We start from the raw sequence: 19,178 nt of genomic DNA on the forward strand, positions 1-19,178 counted from the left end.
TGACTCGTCACGATACCAACATTTTAAACTTTGATACGATGGGAATAAAAATCTAAAAATGTCGTTACCATAGAAACAAAATCAGATTCTAAAGTCACTTCCTGTTTTAAAGGAATCATTCGCAGGCCACAGGTTTAGTTATTTTTTTTAAATATTACAAAAATAAGATAAATACATTTAAAGAGCTGATTACACAGAGAAACTCTTGTGTTTTAATTTTGAATAAATATGAAAACTTTGTGGACCAGAATCAAAACGTTCACAAAAGAATTTTAAAAAATGTTTTTGTTTGTTTTTCACAGAATCAAACCTGTAATGTTTTTATTTCTTATGTAAAATCTGAAAATGATGCAAAGCTTCATTTTCATAGTCAACAAAAAAAATTGGAAAACAGTCGAAGCTGTAAAAAAGAAAGAAAAGAAACGTTTTCTGTTCGTTAACAGGAAGTAAATCTGTCGTCTGAATCAAAATCTTCTGATTCTTCAATTAAAATCAGGGACCGCAAAAAAATCACCCCGAGGGCCACAAATGGCCCCCGGGCCGCACTTTGTCCTGAACAAGGACACATGAGGAGCAGGGAATCGAACCCCCGACCGTCCAACAACCGACTCGACCGACTGCGTCCGCTGGAGGTAGGATCCAAACTGTGCGTGTTCTCTTTGATCCTGAGCAGCTCTGGTTTGTTTGTTCTCTCAATAAAGATTATTATTTTTGAACCGGCTCATCGAGGCTCCTTATTGGTCGAAGCTTCGGGGAAGTCTCTTTTTAAAAAGGCTCCATTCACACCGTGTTTCACACACGCTCTGAACGCCGCTCTGGAGCTGGATTTGATTATTATGTTAACCCGGATCACTCGGAGCGCCGCGGACAAAATTAAAACAGTCTCACAGACGGCGTTTTCCCCCCCGGCGAGCGCCGCACATTCAGACGGTATCGCTTACAGAGCCGAGAGAGGAAGGGAGTGAAACGTGACGAGGCCTCCTCCTCGTCATGGTAACCACACGTTTAAAATGAGACAAGGAGCCGGCCGTCCCCTCGGCGCAAACACAGCTCTGACAACAACGCAGCTCCTCCCTCAGAGAAGCTGCCGGTTTGAAACCGGCTGCTTAAACAGTGTTGTGATAAGACGATGGATTTTTTTTTATTCCGAGGCGTCAGTGTCGTGTTTCGCTGTGGCGGCGTATCAGGAGAAACATGGAGACCCTACGGACGAGACGGCGGCCGAGTGTTTGTTCTCAGAGCTGGAGTATTGCTGTAGAGGGCGGAGCCAGGCCTTCTGGGAGCGGCGTGGGCCTTGTTGACCCAGCGCCTGGCTCGCTTCAAAAACACACGTCAGCGAATAGTGATCAGGAAACACGGCGAGGGCGGCGAGGGCGGCGAGGGCCGGGGGACGAGCTGAAGGTAAACACTCACAGGCCAGTGTTTCCTCTGTGACACGCTGAGTGTGTGGACGAGGACAAGCTGCTCTATGAACACACACACACACACACACACACACACACACACACAGAGAGACACACACACAGAGACACACACACACAGACACACACACACACACAGAGACACACACAGAGACACACACACACACACACACACAGAGACACACACACACACACACACAGAGACACACACAGAGACACACACAGAGACACACACAGAGACACACACACACACACACACACACACACAGAGACACACACACACACACACACACACACACACACACAGAGACACACACACACGCATGCACACACACACACACACACAGACACACACACACGCATGCACGCAGGCACACACACACACACACACACACACACAGAGACACACACACACACACACACACAGAGACACACACAGAGACACACACAGAGACACACACACACACACACACACACACACAGAGACACACACACACACACACACACACACACACACACAGAGACACACACACACGCATGCACACACACACACACACACAGACACACACACACGCAGGCACACACACACACACACACACACAGAGAGACACACACACACACACACACACAGGTCAGGTAGCTTCCTGAGCACTGCCAAGGTGCCCTTAAGCAAGGCACCACCCTGCATGGTCCTGCAGGTTCAGGTGGACACAGACCTGCTCATGTACCCGCTCTGGTCTCCGTAGAACTCAGGACCGTCTGCTGACAGAATCCCGTCTGCATGAAACACACAAACATCTGCAGGTCACATGACCAACCTTCATCGTCTCTCCCCGACAGATAAACTCTCAAACGGATCAGTACCGGCGCTGTAGAACAGGTCGGGTCTCTCCAGGATGTCGGCGTCCTCCCCGCTCATGAAGGCCTCTCCTGCTTCGTCCATCTGCTGGTTGGCCACCATCTCCAACCACTGACCGTTGTACCAGCGGAACTTCTCCGACCGGATCTTCCCGCGCCACTCCTCGTCGGCGTCCTGCACGGGCGTGGAAGGACCCGAGACACGAGTTTTAAAACCATGAGCAAAAAAAAAACACACAATAAACGAACTGTTTCCAGTTTTAATGGATGACATCATCGGCCGTTTTGGACGCCCCTCGGTTTGCCAGACACGCGAGCAGTTATCAGGGAATAATAATGGAATAATGTTTTATCCATTAATCACTCGATCCGCTGAGAAGAGCACGAGGGGAAAGTGTGTGTGTGCAGGTTCATCCGTCTTCCTCCGGCCCGTCGGCCCGGCTCGGCTCGGCTGTTCGCCTCGTGTGTTCCCGCGCGGAGGAACGGCGAGATCTGTTTTCTTTTCTCTGCAGGCGCTGAAAGCTGAGCGATAAAGAGCGCCCTCTGAGATTCATCATCCAGACGCAGAGCGGAGCGGCGTGGAGACTCAGACCGTCAGCACAGAGAGACACCCTCAACCTGGGTCAGGACTGTGTGTGTGTGTGTGTGTGTGTGTGTGTGTGTGTGTGTGTGTGTGCATGATCAGGGCCACTGTGATCAAAGGCCGAGCTTTCAGGACTGCACAGTAATGGCGTGTGCTGCCAAAGGACTGCACAGCACCAAGCAGTAATGATAGTGTGTGTGTGTGTGTGTGTGTGTGTGTGTGTGTGTGTGTGTGTGTGCGTCTGCTTTCTCTCTCTCCTCTGCCGTCCGGCCGCTGACGCTCTCCAGAGCTCCCAGCCCTCCTTTCATGTGGCTCACAGTTTAATAGGTCTCACTGATAATTTCAATGAAACACTTCCTCTGCCTGTAATCTCCAGCTCATTAGGCTGATCGGAGGCCTGGCAGCGCTCACACGCCGACTGCCCGCCGACCACGCCTGTCAGTCACCGGCGGACCGGAGGAATTCATCGCCGAGTTAATCGCTGATGTCAAACGTGTCTGTGGCACATCAGGGGAGGCCGCTGGGAAACGTGTGCAAACGAGAGGTGAAGCAGCGACTTTATTTAAAGAGTCACAGGATCGCTTTTTAAAAACCATCACATGTCAGAAGCTCACGCATCGAGCTGGACGACCGGCGCCCACCTCCGTCCCAGCTGGGAGGAAGCGTGCACGACAGGAAGCGCTCCTCCTTTTGTCTTTTGGCTCTTAACTTTTAGACTGGTTGGTTGTTTTTCTTCTTCTGGCGAGCTGCATCACAAACATAAATCACGCCAGGCGGCACAACCAGGTGCCTTGCAGCTACCCCCCCCCCCCCACACACATGGGCGTTGTCTCTGTACTCACTGCGATGATGTCCAGCGTGCTGTTGCACACTTTGCGGATCTCTGCGTTGTTGTCGTGCATCAGGTCGACGAGGTACACCGGAGCTTCTGAGAGCGAGACTCAAGGAAAGAAACGTCTGATCGGAGGAGGAGGTGAAGAGATCTCATCATGAAGAACCCGAGACAGCAGCACGACCTGTGAACACACGAGTGAGGAACACAGCAGGTGGAAGGATACGGGAGTCTTTGACGATAACGTCCCTGGTCGCCGGGTGACGAACCATCTGGTAGAAGACGTAGACGATCTGACACACGAACTCATCGTCTTCCTGTTGGGCTGAGAGGGAAACAGGGAAGAGCTTCTCAGAGCAGATTAAAGACGAGCCTCCTTCATTTCCTCCCTCAGCTCCTCTCCTGCCTCCTCACGTCCCTCCCTCTGTCCCTACCTCTCTGTCCCTACCTCTCTGTCCCTCCCTCTGTCCCTACCTCTCTGTCCTTTCACCTGCAGCTTTGTGTAAGACGAAGGAGGGCGGACGAAGACTGAAAAACTAAATCCTGAGATCATTGAAAAGTGCTGATCTTACAGCTGTTTGGTTTCTCTTTTTTAAACTATCCTTCAGTTTCTACTCTTCAGGTCCCTGAGTGGGCGGGGCCGCCTCATCCTGACGCTCAGACAGCTGTTCTCCGTGTGTGTGAGGGTTTGAGTTCTCACCGTTGAGCAGCTCGATGAGAGCGGGAATGATGCCGCATCTCGCCAACATGGCAGCGCAGGAGTCATCCATGGACACGGTGCCGAGCATGACCACCACCTCCAGGACGAGGTCGTCCTCGGCAGCTCCTGACCACGGAGAAAAGAAAGAAAAATATGACACTTTTTAAAAACGACCTGATGGTCACTACTGAGGGAAGCTGAAGTCGACCTTCGCCATGAGGCGGGCGGCGAGAAGCGCTCTGAAGCTGTTCACGGTTCTCTCGTCTCTGAGACTTCAACCAGGACCCAGAAGGGGAACCCCGGGTCAGGAGGTCGGAGGTAATGAAAGGTGGAGATAAGAACGCTACGCCTCACTGAGCGTGGTATTAAGGGGAGAGTGATTCGAGGTCCAGACGGGGGGGGGGACCTGGTCCTGGTTTTATTGGGAGACACGACTGTGCTCCTGCAGGAGTGCGTGCACATTTTTAAAGGGTTAAATTACACCCAGCAGCGACGCGTCAGAAGGAGCACAGACGGGTTTTAAAGACGGGTTTTAAACCCACCTGGTTTGAGTCGATCTTTCAGGAAGGGCACCAGGTCGTACTCCTTCAGGACCAGAGCCCAGTCCAGGTCGGGGATGGTCATATTGGCCAGCGTGCCGAGACACTCGATCACAAACTCCTCGGCCTCCTCCTCGCTGATCTGAGCGGCGAGGTCACCGACGTGCTCCTACAGTGGACAAATCAGACTCATGACCCGGGTACTAATCCAGTGCATGTAAACTCGGGACTCGGGTCTCGGGTCTCGGGACTCGGGACCAGAATCAGAGATTTTTAAAGGCATCTTAAACGTGGAGTCAAAACGAGGACGGACCAGGAAGAGGCTCTTTGTGGGTCCGCTGTGCTGAGAAAGGTTTCTGATCATCTTCATCAGCAGACAATCCTTCAGCTTCACAGCCCGCTTCATCAGCATCTTCAGACCGTTACCTAGGCAACGGGGAAACAGGAAGTCAAACACACACACACACACACACGTCTGGATGGAAGGTGTGTCGGCGCTCCGACGAGCTCAGACCTTCACAGGCGAGCTGGGCGTTACTCTTGTTGGCCGCCAGGTTGATGCAGAGCGAGATGAGCTCCATGTCCATCCGCTCGCCGCTGTCGAACACCAGCTTCATCAGCTGTCAATCAAAAGTCCCACATGTCAATCAGACGCAGAACCCTGAACACTGTATTCACGTAGCACCAGGCTAGACCGACACATTTAGAGATCCAGACCGAGTCCAGACCAAGACCGAGGCAGGGCGAGACCCGAGACCAGACCAAGCTGTGTGGAAGTCGTTCGTTGGTTACCATGGAAACGAATGGTTAATCTTTCCTCGTAGATGACGTCACGTCCACGCTAACCAAGACGCTGCGTCAGAAACGTGACGTCATCAGTCAGCTTTGTGTTCCCGGTATCTGGAGCCAGGGACTTTTTGTTGCCACGGAAACGAAACATGGACCTTGTTTTTGATTTTTACTGAAAGTTTAAAATCCTGGACAGTATTTTATTTATTTTTATAATTTATATCTGTTTTTGTTTTGTCCCTGGATGTCATTCCTCATCTGGAGAAAAACAAACAAAGGTTTCTTGTGGCAGCCGATCATCAGCGCGAGAAACAAAACTATTTAAAGGACAAAAAAAAGAGACGGGCAGCTTCCTCCTCCTCCTCCTCCTCCTCCTCCTCCTCCTCCTGCACTGATTTAACATTAAACAGGAAAAGCTCTGAGCTGAGGGGGGTGATGGGGGCCAGAGGTGCACCGCGTCCCTGTGAGGAGTCAGGAATCAGAGAGAGAGGCTGGGCCAGGCCCGGGTAAGGTATCACATACCAGGGGCCCCGGACCCCAAAATCAGCCCCGTCTAGACTCTCTGGCACCTGCCTCTGCTTATTTACCACAGACAGCCACCGGGGGCCCCGTCAGAGCCCCAGCACGCTGCAGCCCCAGCTCGCTGCTCACACCCAGCACCAAACGCTGACCCCATTAAAGCAGGAGGAGGGGAGAGGGCAGGTCAGCCGGCGGCCTGGGAACGCGATAAAAGAGAGCGAGAGGGCGAGCGAGAGAAAGGTCTTAAAAAAGTGCAAAATAGGTGAGCGAGGATGAAAGGTGGGAAATGAGGTGAAGCAGTGTGTTAAAGACCGACTTTTACAGACTGATGGAGGTTCGAGCCTGAAAACAGGAGGAGGGGTGATGAAGACATTTCAAGACTTCGTCCCCACCTCCATCAGTCGTCTCTCTCTCTCTCTCTCTCTCTGCAGCTGAAGGGTCGACTCGTCTGACAGGCTGAGAAAAGATTTGATAACTCTACACACGACTCTGAATCAGAGAGACTAAAAATCAGTTTTGAAGAACGAGATATTTCATGTCTGAGCTTCTTCGATGGTCCCGTGATCGGTGCAGGATGAAGCGTCACATTGATCAGAGGACGAGATGGATGGAGAGAATTAGAGAGGAGGAGGAGGAGGAGGAGAGCAGTGAGAGGGAGAGAGGGCTCGCCTCGGGGCGGGGTGGGAGGTCACATCCTGGTCATGCTGTTAGCCAGCCTCCTTTCTAACGCCGGGAGGGACGATGGATGGAGGGGGGGGGGGGGGACCCCGGGGTTCAGATCTGCTGCTGCTCACGTGACCTTCTGAACAAACAGTCGACTCTCCCAGAACACATCTGGCCGACGTTTACACCCGACCTCAACAAACAAACACAACGCACGTTTAGCTAATCGACGCTGATGAGAGGAGCGAGCGACTGACCGGGTCAGGAGCGAGCGACACTCAACGTCAGCCCGGCGGGGCGTTCAGCAGAAATCTTCTTAGATTCTAATAAAAGGTACGATGAGTTTAGCAATAACTCCAGTTAGCCTTTGACCTCGTGTGCGGCGAGCGTCTTTTGAAAGCGTCCGCCTGGAGGGAAACACGCAGCGCCCATAGAGCTTCGTCTTTCTTGTGCGTCCACTCCCGAGCGCTTCAGTTCAAAATCTTTCAACTTTTCAAGCAAGCAGCTAAATAAAACGAACGAACGTGCGGCAGACTCGCCGTTGTTAACAGACTGTTGTCATAGCGACGGGCGGGATGTGCAGAGCTTCACGCAAACACTCACCGGCGCTTTTCTTCAAAGAGGCGAGGTGGACACACACTGAGAGAACATATTAAAGATTTTCATTCTCATGATCCATCAGTTATTTATTTTGCATGTTTTTTTTTGCTCGCACAGCACTTTTTAAATGTGCTGTAGAAATATAGATATAGATCCTACTCTCCAGTGGAAGCTCTCTGATCAGTCATGATCAGGCTGTAAGCTGAGTCATGTATTGGAGAAATTCAAACCCTCAGTGTTAAATATGCTCTCTCTTCACGTGTGAGGTGCTGCAGCTTCAGTTTGGAGGTTTTCTGGTGACGGGGAACCAGAAAAGATCACACTGGTGTTCAAAAGGTTTTTTCTTTTTTTAGGACTGGTTGGAAAGAGAAGAAGGGAAAACACCCAGTTGTCATCAGAGCGAGAGTGAAGACTGAGCAGCAGTCCTCTGGTGGTTTTTGGGCTCCAGATGTGGCGTCCCTCCCCTCCCCTCCCTCTCTGTTTCTCATGCATTAATTCCCCCGGTGTCGCTAGCCGCCGATGCTAATGTGCCGGTCTTGGTCTGCTGGATCCCGTACATAAGCCAGTCTTACCTGCGGTATGCAGTCTGTGGCAGCAAACATGGACTTGAATCTGTCGTCCATGCTGATGTGGTACAGGATGCAAATGCTGATCTGTCTCTGGGCCTCGTCAGCTGCAACACAAACACGGGAGGAGAGTCAGCGCATGAATGAGCGGCTGTGCCGTAACGCTCCGCGGGACGCCAATGAGCACATCCAGGAGAGCCGCCTGATTTTCTGAAAATATTAATGGGCTGAATGGGCTTTTTAAGAGCGCTTCCAGCGGGGGGTCGGGAGCAGAGGACTGCAGCGTCTCAGCGTGTCAGTCAGCGCAGCAGAGGAGAAGAAGCAGGCCGCTGCTTCTTCCACTTCACAAGATGTTTCCTCTCTTCCTTTAATCAACCCGCGTGCCGAGGTTTCTGAACTCTTAACTCAATAAACAAAAGAGGCAAACACAACATGAACGCTCGCATGCTCTGAAACATCACCGTCTCAGTCTGGAGGAACATTTGCTGGTTTATGAATTAACTATATTTTCACTTTAACTGCACTTTAGTGCATCCAGAGGTTTTATAATGTGCAGCGGCTGCACGTTTAGAAACAGCTGGACGCGTTTTTGTTTTTAAAATAACTTGTCAACATTTGTCTCCAGGTCTGAGATCTAATCAAGGCTCTGCAGCACACAGGAGATAAAGGCTAATGGATTGAGTGTTAGACTGTCAGGGAGACCAGGACCTTTATGAGTTTGACCTCATAAAGGGGGGGGGGGGGGGTCTGCAGGCCTGCAGGCAGAGCCAGCCTCTGAGAGTTAAAAGAGTTCAGCCCAGAGTTTGACCCGGGAACTTTTCATTAAGAGAAGTGTTAAGAGAGAGGCTCCTCACTGGACCGGAACCACTCGAGACCCCCAGAGACGCCGGGTCCGGTTCAGTCTGGTCCCAGTCGCGCTCGGTGGCTGGTCGTACGGCGAGCCTTATCGCTCGGGATTAGATCCAGATGTGCTCAGTGAACCTCTGGAATCACAGGAGGGAGAGAGAGGACCGACGAGAGACGGCTTCCAGCTTTAATTGGGAAAACAGGAGGAAGCATCAATTTTACTGCCTTTAATAAGTCCGAGCTCGCTGCTCGGGTCCTGAAAGAGCAGCCAGCGATTGGCTGCAACATGTGCTTCTCATTAGTGATCCTTCAGCGCACACACACACACACACACACACACACACACACACACACACAGAAACATGGAGGATCCTTTACGGGCGAAGAGAAAGATCCCATTAAATGTTCAAAACACTGCTGGGGTTAGAGAGGTGTGTGTGTGTGTGTGTGTGTGTGTGTGTGTGTGTGTGTGTGTGTGTGGGGAGAGGCGTTAAGAATTAACTAGACTGTTCATGGGCAGTTAGTGGGAGAGCTAAACTCCAATTACATCCCGGCCTGATGTGAAGCCGCCTCCCCTCCGTGGCGTCTGGGACTCGCTCTGCGGACAGTCGGCGCTCGCTTGTTTTTCTTCTTCTCTGGATAAATAAGCAAACTGGGTCGGTCCTCCGAGACGTCACAGACCAGCAAACGGAGTGAAGGACTCGTAAACAGGTCCCAACCCCACACCCAAAACGAGTCTCCTAATTTGTTAATGCAACATAATGACTGTGCTTTACACGCTAATTAAAGAAAGAGGGCGAGAGGCGACGCTGACGTCACGACTGCAGCTTCACCGACGTGTTTCATTTCTTCTTTACGGTTAATAAAACACAAGAGACAGATTTTTAAAAGTCTCTTATCTCAGTCCAAACTCAAAGATTCTGTTTACAGAAAAGCAACAAATGCTCGTTAATTAATTAATTAATGAGAAACTAAAACAAATAAATGTTTGTTATTTTTAAAATCAATAAAATAAAAAAATTCACTTCTTATATTTTCTGTCCCCTACAATCAGCAAATTCTCACCTTTTCCTGCCAAATAAATAAATATGACTTCCCATCAGCAGTGTAACGGTGCCTGTGACTCCGCCCACTGCGTCACATGACGTCTCTCTCCAGCTGTCCTGTTTGTGCTCCCTGCTGCTGTTTGTAAATAAACCTGACCTCAATGTTGTTTTCAGGTGTTATAAATGTTTTTGTGGAGGAAAGTTGAAGCATCATCTTCCTCTGAAACTAAAAAGATCCTTTCTGTGATGTTTTGGGGAAATTCCTCCAGGTTCCATCTCTTCACAGTTTTGTCTCCCAACGATCAAACAAACAAACAAACAAACAAACAAAGACAAACAGATCACCAGGGTTGAACGATGAATGTGCAGCATTGTTTGGTAAACTCCGTCACTGTCTACATTTCAAACAAACATGAAAGTGTGTAAACTCTTCTCTCCTCCTCAGCTCGTATTTTGACTGTTCTGTTTATTATATATGATCACTTTTACACATTTATTTTTTTTCATTGCCTGTTTTTTCAAAGTGATCAGAGTGTCAACGTTCGATATTAACAGGTGACAAAGATGTTTCATCATCGTTTGTAGACCTCTGCATGTCGCAGGCTGAGATCACATGGTCGGGTGTCACACGCTGATTTAATGAAACTAAATAACACTTAAAGATCAAAGACCAATATGTGATCATGTCTGAGGCCTCGATGTTAAATAACTGATAAAAGTCTGTCACTTATTTTGGGATGGTGAAGAGTTAGTGAAGTGTGTGTGTGGTCAAACATTGTATAATAAAATCACCTTAAGCAAAGTCCTCACTTTGGTTATTTTGATTTAATATGATCAGCAATAATATTCTTGTTTCCTCCTTACAGTTTTTCTGTTCGTTTTTTCCCCCATATATATATATATATATATATATATATATATATATACTTTTTATTGTGGATGTGTGTGTGTATATATATACATATATATATATATATATATTTTTTTTTTTTTTCTCATTAGAATTAATTTACTTGTTGTTGTATGTCACTTAACATGTTTAAAACTCAATTAAAATATTGTTTAATTATTATTATTATTTAAAATATAAATACAAGTTTATGTATCTGAGCTGTGTTGCTTTGTTTAATTGTTTAATGGTGAAAAATTAAAATTAAATATTAAAAGTACATATATATAATTTCCTTTGTAGTTTGATTTGTATCTCCATGGTTACGAGCTAAGTGAGAGACACGCTGCCTGCACACAAGATGATGATGTTTCTGAGATATTAAAGGGTCTCTGTGTGGACTCGGAGTGCTCAAGGTCTCGGGTCCTGGTCTTAACTAGAATAAGACCCGGCAGGATTATGTTGCAGCCTGTTTCACTGCTGCAGGCAGAAGTTACTAAATCTACTGGAGCAACACCAAAACCATTAATCCTCAAAATATGGTAAAACTTGTAAGAAAGTTCGATAAAAGCAGAAGAGCCTGATTCGTCTTGTTAACTCGACACTCGATGTTTCCGCTGCAGCTGTGCGACGTGAGTAAAGAGATGAAGATGCGCTGGCGGAGAGAGGAACGCTTTGAGTGGAAGGTGACGATGACGAGCGGAGACTCCTTCTCCTCTTTCATCTTATCATCCGAAGGTCGTGACCTGTAGGAGGCTGACAGACTCTCCTCCCGCTCCCTCTCTGTCTTTTCTCCCCGCAGATAAAGGCTGCAGTCCTCGTGCACACACTGTCAGTTAAAAGAGGACAGTCGGCACTGAAAGCTCATGATTAATGACGCCAGAGAAAACTACGCACACACACAAACTCTGCAGTGTCAGAGCTGTGAGCAGGCGTAATATTTCAGTGTTAACTTATATATGTGTGTGCCACATTTCCTGAACCAGCAGCCCCCACCTCCACTTCCCCAAAAAAAACAGCCCCTCCCTCCCTAAATCTCTGCAGACCTCTCCGGCCCTCTCTGCAAAAACAACATTTGTGCAGAGGCTCTGGCATGTTATTCTAACAAATATATTATATTAATTATGCGCTGTTACCCGAGCCTCCCCGAGAGAGGCTTCAAAAGGGCTCGTCAGAGCGTGTCACACGCCCCACGGATGAGCACCAATCGCACGCTCCCGAGCTTCCAGGAGGTCACTGCTCTAACGGTCAGCAGAGGCCGGAGCACCTGCACAGACTCACGCGGCGAACGGACAGGAAGACAACAACAGGCTGATTACCGAGCAGCGAGGACAGCTTGGCGATGAGTCCCGCCTGCACCATCTGCAGCGCAGCGTGGTGGTCGAAGGAGAGGTTGAGCAGGAGGCGCAGCGAGGTGCCCAGGAGCTCCTCGTGCTCGCAGGGGACGAGCCGAGCCAACTTCTCCACCGCCAACGTTTCAGCCTGCAGGAGAGGCGAGGAACAGGTCAGATGAACCTCAGCGCTTCATGCTGAACACAGTAAAAAGGAGGAGGAGATTCTGCAGGCCCAACTCGCCCTCGTGAGCGTGTCACAGCGGCGTTCGTCTCCTCGTGGTCTCCCCACACGGCCAGACGCCGCGGTGACACAACCTGCTCCCAGTTAAGACGCGCCCGCTGCTACTGTGTGTGAAACCAGCTCCAGCCGCAGCATCACAAACCAGACGTGGGAGCTGCGTAATCAACTGCAGCCTCTGTCGATTACCGCTCCCCCCCCCCCCCCCCCCCCCATTAGAGACAGCTGCAGGAAGAATAACTGATCACATTGAAGACTCATCTGATCAGGAGATCTGATGATCTGCTGACTTCCTGTGTTGCTGACTTCCTGTGTTTCTGAGTCCTTATATGGAAACCTCTGGTCTCCCCGGTGTAAACAGATAGACTCTGACTCCGAGTGTTGAAACCTCGATCTCCCAGCTGCTCACATGCTGGAGCCGGGTCCAAACCCCCCGAAGGGTCCTTAAAACAGAATCAAAGATACGCTGAAGGGGAAACACGGAGATAAAACCCGTCGCTAACGCCGCCTGGCTTTGATAAAAACACACAAACTGAGCCAGATTAGAACCAGGTGAGGCTGTGGGGGGGGGGGGGGGGGGGGGGGCAGAGCAGCGAGGGGTTTCTGAGTGAGCGCTGCAGGGACACGTGGCCTTACAAACACTTATTAAACAGACATCTGATAGGCCAGGTTTCTGCAGGCTGGAGGAACAAAGACGGACGGTTCCCCTGAAACTGGACTAACCCGACCCGTGTTGGGTTGCAGGACTGCACGCTGTTCAGCGTGTTAACACCTCCACCTCCCTTTATTTATTTCTGCTCACGCACGCTTCCTTCACCACCTCTCTCACCATGTCGTTCTTGTTCTCCAGGAAGATGGAGAGCTTCTTGAGGAAGGAGACGACCACCAGCAGCAGGTCCTGGTCTCGCCGGTCCAGGATCTTCACCAGCATGTGGACGATGTTTTTGTTCCTCATCTTCAGCTCCGTGCGGGTGTCTTCGGCCAGGTTGAGCAGCAGACTCAGAGCGACTGCAGACAGGCAGGGTGGACAGAAGGATGGAATCAGGGTTTCGTGTTCAGACAGGTGAGGTGGGTTCTGTGTTGAAGGGCAGAGCGGTACCTGAGAGGAGCTGCTCCTGTTTGATCAGCAGGCTCTGATACTTCCTCAAAGACTTCTCGTGGTCTTTCTTCAGGGTTTGGTTCTCAGGGGATTCTTCATGTGAGAACAGTCAAAGAACAAACAAACAAACAGAGTAAGAAACAGTCAGGTGTCAGTCAGGCTCTCGGTAAAGGATATAGGCCTTCTTCTTCTTCTGCAGCTCGTCCTGCCACAGCTCGTGCCTCTTCAGCTCGTGCTCCATCATGTTCATGCACAGCGCTCCGATCTTATAATGGCTGACCAGGCCGTGGAACTGGGAGAAACTGGAGGAGAAAAATTAAGAGCAAAATACGTCCACTTATCCGACAGTTGGGATTCCAGCTGGGAGCTGTCAGTGAATGACCCGATCCGTCACCCCTGAAGTAGTTTACAAAGTAAACCGTCAAAGTCAAAACACATGCTGTCAAACAGTATGTCCTGGTCCGACTTATAATCAGGCCGAGCTGAACCGTTTCACAATCCAAACAGCATAACACGGGGATGGAGCCGAGCCAAGAGCCACGATCAGTTTTCAGAAGAATCAGCTCTGACAGGCGTTTATGTATTATTGTAGCCACGGCTAATTTTAGTGTTTCCTAACCCTCAGCTGGAGAGAGAAACTCCACGACGAGGAGACGAGGAGAGGAGGAGAGGAGAGGAGGAGGAGAGGAAAGAAGGAGAGGAGGAGAGGAGAGAAGGAGAGGAAAGAAGGAGAGGAGGAGAGGAAATGAGGAGGAGAGGAAAGGAGGAGAGGAGAGGAGGAGAGGAAAGAAGGAGAGGAGGAGAGGAAATGAGGAGGAGAGGAAAGGAGGAGAGGAGGAGAGGAAAGAAGGAGAGGAGGAGAGGAGGAGAGGAAAGAAGGAGAGGAGAGGAGGAGAGGAAAGAAGGAGAGGAGGAGAGGAAAAAAGGAGAGGAGGAGAGGAGAGAAGGAGAGGAGGAGAGGAGAGAAGGAGAGGAGGAGAGGAGAGAAGGAGAGGAGGAGAGGAGAGAAGGAGAGGAGGAGAGGAAAGAAGGAGAGGAGGAGAGGAGAGAAGGAGAGGAGGAGAGGAGAGAAGGAGAGGAGGAGAGGAAAAAAGGAGAGGAGGAGAGGAAAGAAGGAGAGGAGGAGAGGAGAGAAGGAGAGGAGGAGAGGAGAGAAGGAGAGGAGGAGAGGAAAAAAGGAGAGGAGGAGAGGAAAGAAGGAGAGGAGGAGAGGAGAGAAGGAGAGGAGGAGAGGAAAAAAGGAGAGGAGAGGAAGGAAGGAAGGGAGGAGAGAAGGGGAGGAAAGGAGAGGAGGAAAGGATGGGGAGGAGAAGAGAGGAAGGGAGGAGAGGAGGAAAGGAGGACAGGAGAGGAGAGAAGGAGAGGATAAGGAAGGGAGGAGAGGACAGGAGAGAAGGAGGAGAGGTGAAGAGGTAAGAAGGACAGGAGAGGAAAGGAGAGGAGGAGACGAGACGAGACAGGAGGAAAGGAGGAGGAGAGGAAGGAAGGAAGGAGAGAAGGGGAGGAAAGGAGAGGAGGAAAGGAAAGGAGGAGAGGACAGGAAGGAAGGAAGGAAGGAAGAAGAGAAGGGGAGGAAAGGAAGGGGATGAAAGGAAGGGAGGAGAGGACAGGAGAGAAGGAGGAGAGGTGAGGAGGAAAGAAGGACAGGAGAGGAGGGGAGGAAAGAGGAGAAGAGGAGACGAGACAGGAGGAAAGGATGTGAAAAAAGTAGCATTGCGATAAACATTTCTTTGCAAACAGGAAGTTCTGCCCCCAAAAAAATGCAAGGAGATCTGAGGTCCTGCATGAGAAAAGATGAAGTGATAAACCCCCGGGTGCTGTCACTGCTGTGGATCAGTACAGGTGCTCTGGTTCACCTGGAGAAGCAGAAGAAGATGCAGGTGATGGTTGTTGCCAGGTCCACACTCTGCTTCCAGTCCTCCCGCAAAACTCTGGCCAGCGCTCCCAGGACCGGCTCTGAGACAGAGACAGGCAGACACAGAAAAGGTCAGAGAAGAGGGGATGCAGATGAGGGAAAAAAAAAAAGAAGAAAACTTGGAGCTGAGCGTCTTGTGTGTGGAATTCAATCAGACTCAGACGGAGCAGGGCGCCGTGAAGCTGAAGGTTAATTTGAAGAAACGTGGGGGAACGTGATGAGGTCGGAGGCTCCTGAGGATTTTGCTTCGTGCGTCCCAGAGTTCCTCTCGTCTTTCCAGAGCGACCCCGGGCCTCCGGGTTCACACGAACACTGGGCTCTCATCAACGCCGAGGCGGCTGATGCGGCGCGGCAGACAGAGCGAGCCGAGGACGCGTTGTGACAGATACTAATGGAGCCGTGGCTGCCGAGGATGACGGCTCCGTGCTGTTGCAGGAGAAACAGGCCGGTTGTCACGGGGGGACGCAGGAACGAGGCCGAGCTGTGTTGACTTTAAAGCCGAGTGGACGAGCCGATAAAAATCAACACAGTCGAGAAGTTTTCTGTAAAAACTCACTTTTCATCCACGCACAGTTTGATCCTGGGTTTTGGATCCCGGCGGAGGTTTGCACTTTTGAACTTGAGCGACTGGATCCAAAAAATAAGGGGAGAACATTCAGAATAATTGAGTATGAAAGCGTCTCAAGGTCTTCCTCTGTTTTCATTTGTCACACAGAGATAGCTTTCATACCGACTGTCACTAGACGGCCAAAAAAAAGATCGAAAGCTCCGTCTACATTCCCCGCATGTTTAACTAGCTGAGCAAACGACAGCTACTGTGGACGAGCAAGAGGTTTCTTTACACCCCCCTTCAAAGCTACGACGTGAATCTGATGTAATATCATTTGAACAGTGAAGACGAAGGCAAAGCTTTCAATTCCCCCCCCCCCCCCCCCACCTTCGTTCCAGCCCCTCACCTGTATCCATGAGCTTCGAGTAGTGACACAAAGAATGTCATTCCCCACCCTCTCTCTCTTTTCCTACTCTACCCACTGTCCTTTCAAAATAAAGGCCAAAAAACAAATCTTCAAAAAATAAAACCCAATGAACCAGAGTGCACGTTGCACACTAATCATTTTATATTCAGTACGTATTTCCTGAAGTTGAACTAGAAGCCATACAATAATAATCACCGTTCTGCATGAGCTCCTCCAGGTTGTCTTGGTTATGGGCGAGCTGGAAGATGAGCGTGGCTCCTCTGATCTTCTCCTGGATGTCCTCGTACAGCAGCTCCACATACTCATCCAGGCTGTTGATGCTCGCCACCTCGTCCAGCTGTGTGTGTGTGTGTGTGTGTGTGTGTGTGTGTGTGTGTGGGGGGGGGGGGTAGGACAACGTCAGCTCTGTCACAGACAGAAAAGTCTCTCCAACACAATATATCGTTCTTATATTTCACCTCCACTCCTGCATAAGGTGTGACGTCTCGAAGTGTGGCGCGTGTCTTCTCCTGGTCGTCTGTGAAAGGTTCATTTCATTAGCGTGACAACAAGGCAGCGTACGGTACATTACACTGTGGTTGTGTTTGTAAGTTAAGTCATTCAGTCATGAATCTAAGTTGCACCGTTCAATCCTTTGCGCTTCTGCAGGTAGAAGAGCAGCTGCTCCACCTCGCTGAGTTTGGACGGGTGAATCAGGGGACATTCCTCCACCACCTTTCTGGCCAAAGACGACGTGTCCGTGTGAGCGTTCAGGCTTTTCAGGCGAATGCTGAAACACACAAGGATAGACGAGTTCGGGTTTTCAGGGGCACGATAAGAAATGATCCAAAACTCTCATAACCTGATACTGTTCACGTTCAAGAACGTGAAGGATCTTTTCAGAGAGACAGAACACATAGCGACTGATGGTTCTCACATTTTCTGACACTCTTTGCGCTCTCCAACCATCAGGTCCCCGAGTTCTCCCAGGATTGTCGCCTCCACCTTGTACTGAACCAGGAGGGCTCTCTCCGTCGGGTGGACGTCCACGGTGCAGGCCTTCACTTTCCTGTGACTGAGACACAGAGCACAGATACAGACACAGCATGTGATTGTAATTCTGACCTCGTCCCAAACCACGCAGATTTTTCTGCATTGCAGAATGAACGTCCCTCTCATTTATGTACATTTTGTGCAGATAAACTGAATTTAGTCCATATTCTAAGGTTGTAAAATGTTATTCTATTAAAGACATTATTTTCTGATAATAAGTCATTTTTACTCTGAGCTACTTAGTCATACCTTTAACATTAAAGTCATTATTTTGCTTCAGGAAAAAAAAGAAAAATGACACTGAGACACCGCAGGTGCCAAGTTTTTGAGATATTTACAGATGAAAAATATTATTAAAAATGTCCCTGGATGTACTCATCATGTTGAGATATTTGAAATGAAGAATACTAATCAATTATTTTCAGATAATACGTAAATTTTGAGGAAAGATTCGCATAAAAATGAATTTTATGATGACGGTTTATGACAGTGGCGGAAATATAATGATAGAAAGAGATAAAGTAGAATAAGGAGACTTGAATCTGCTCGTTTAAACACATATAAACATTATTTATCTCTTTTATTTGAAACCGTTGGTTGATGAGCATCCCGCTAACGGTGACAAATAAACCGTTAGTGACGTCAGCAGCCGTTACCTCTTCAGAGCGCGAGCGTCGGCTGCCTTCTCCATCTTTGATCAGAAACTATCAAAACTTCTGGATATTTCCTTCATTAAAGATTTCCAGCTGACGCTGAAACACTGACAGGGGCAGGGCGGATGTTATTGATCTACTCCCCTTGTTGCTATGGGAGGCGACACTACAGCTCCCAGCATGCAATGCGAGGCAGCGCTGCAGCAGTCAGTGCTGCCCCCTGCTGTCCCGGAGGCCTGCTGTGGGCTCACTGGTACACAACTTTATTTATAAAGCATTTTAAACAGCCGGAGCTGGGACAAAGTGCTGAACATACATGAAGAGCATAAAACATAAAACATAAGTAAAACAATAACAGGGTTAAAACAATAAAAACAATAAAACACTAACAAATCAGATGAATGTAAAAAGCAGATAAATTCAGACTGTTTCATCTAATCTGTCTCAGTGACATAACTGGTCACTAAACAGATTAAAATATATTTTCAAAACAACGTAAAAATAAGATTCATACACACAAACAACAATACAATAAACTGTATGCGCCATACATAGCCTAAATGTTTTTCTACACAGGACAGAAATTCTTTCAACATTTGAGTCAAACACATCTTCATCATCTTCATATTTATTTAGAAAGGAATGTTTCTGCACATATGATGGATGGACTGGAGGTCACAGCGGTCTCCTGGGGGAGCTCAGATCAGATAACTCTGAACACGACCTGAGGTGAGGTGAAGACGGACCTGAGGTAGGCTGCACTGAAACGTAAACGTGTCTTTAGATGTTCATCAACACCAGGAAATGTAATCATGTCTGCCTTCATTTGTGTTTCTTCTTCAGTGGTTTCTGTGGGACCCCCCTTTGGCACCCATCACCCCCCCTCACCGTGCACGTCATTATATAACGACGGACACTAAACACTCTGTCAGTGATGTTCTCTGCTCACAATTTATGACATTTACAAAGAATCAACATCAGTTCCACTGCCCGCTTCCATCACTGCAACACCTGTTCACCTGATAACTGCTCTCATATCTGGCAAACCAAGGGGCGTCCAAAACGGCCTTCAAAGCCCC

At 49.2% G+C, this 19,178-nt stretch overlaps 2 protein-coding genes across 2 annotated transcripts in view; both read right to left on the minus strand.

Moving 5' to 3' along the window:
- The window catches only part of kifap3a (kinesin-associated protein 3a), a 20,924-nt gene extending 2,604 nt beyond the window's left edge, over positions 1 to 18,320 (minus strand). Inside the window, exons 1-19 of the mRNA XM_079351166.1 lie at positions 18,103 to 18,320; positions 17,331 to 17,468; positions 17,038 to 17,183; positions 16,873 to 16,931; positions 16,610 to 16,751; positions 15,379 to 15,478; positions 13,698 to 13,824; positions 13,523 to 13,619; positions 13,253 to 13,431; positions 12,171 to 12,333; positions 8,077 to 8,177; positions 5,448 to 5,553; positions 5,247 to 5,359; positions 4,937 to 5,102; positions 4,395 to 4,520; positions 3,921 to 4,019; positions 3,705 to 3,790; positions 2,286 to 2,454; positions 2,138 to 2,198 (exon numbers count right to left, since the gene is read on the minus strand). Of these exons, the coding sequence (XP_079207292.1) occupies positions 2,138 to 2,198; positions 2,286 to 2,454; positions 3,705 to 3,790; positions 3,921 to 4,019; positions 4,395 to 4,520; positions 4,937 to 5,102; positions 5,247 to 5,359; positions 5,448 to 5,553; positions 8,077 to 8,177; positions 12,171 to 12,333; positions 13,253 to 13,431; positions 13,523 to 13,619; positions 13,698 to 13,824; positions 15,379 to 15,478; positions 16,610 to 16,751; positions 16,873 to 16,931; positions 17,038 to 17,183; positions 17,331 to 17,468; positions 18,103 to 18,137 (2,213 nt within the window). The 5' untranslated portion in view covers positions 18,138 to 18,320. The remainder of the gene's footprint in view (positions 1 to 2,137; positions 2,199 to 2,285; positions 2,455 to 3,704; positions 3,791 to 3,920; positions 4,020 to 4,394; positions 4,521 to 4,936; positions 5,103 to 5,246; positions 5,360 to 5,447; positions 5,554 to 8,076; positions 8,178 to 12,170; positions 12,334 to 13,252; positions 13,432 to 13,522; positions 13,620 to 13,697; positions 13,825 to 15,378; positions 15,479 to 16,609; positions 16,752 to 16,872; positions 16,932 to 17,037; positions 17,184 to 17,330; positions 17,469 to 18,102) is intronic.
- The window catches only part of LOC306828523 (interferon-induced protein with tetratricopeptide repeats 1B-like), a gene marked incomplete at its 5' end in the record, with an annotated part of 201,523 nt that overhangs the window by 45,211 nt on the left and 137,134 nt on the right, over positions 1 to 19,178 (minus strand). The gene's annotated exons all lie outside the window — the stretch shown is intronic.

The sequence above is a fragment of the Symphodus melops genome, assembly GCF_947650265.1.
Source record: "Symphodus melops genome assembly, chromosome: 8".
NCBI lineage: Eukaryota > Metazoa > Chordata > Actinopteri > Labriformes > Labridae > Symphodus > Symphodus melops.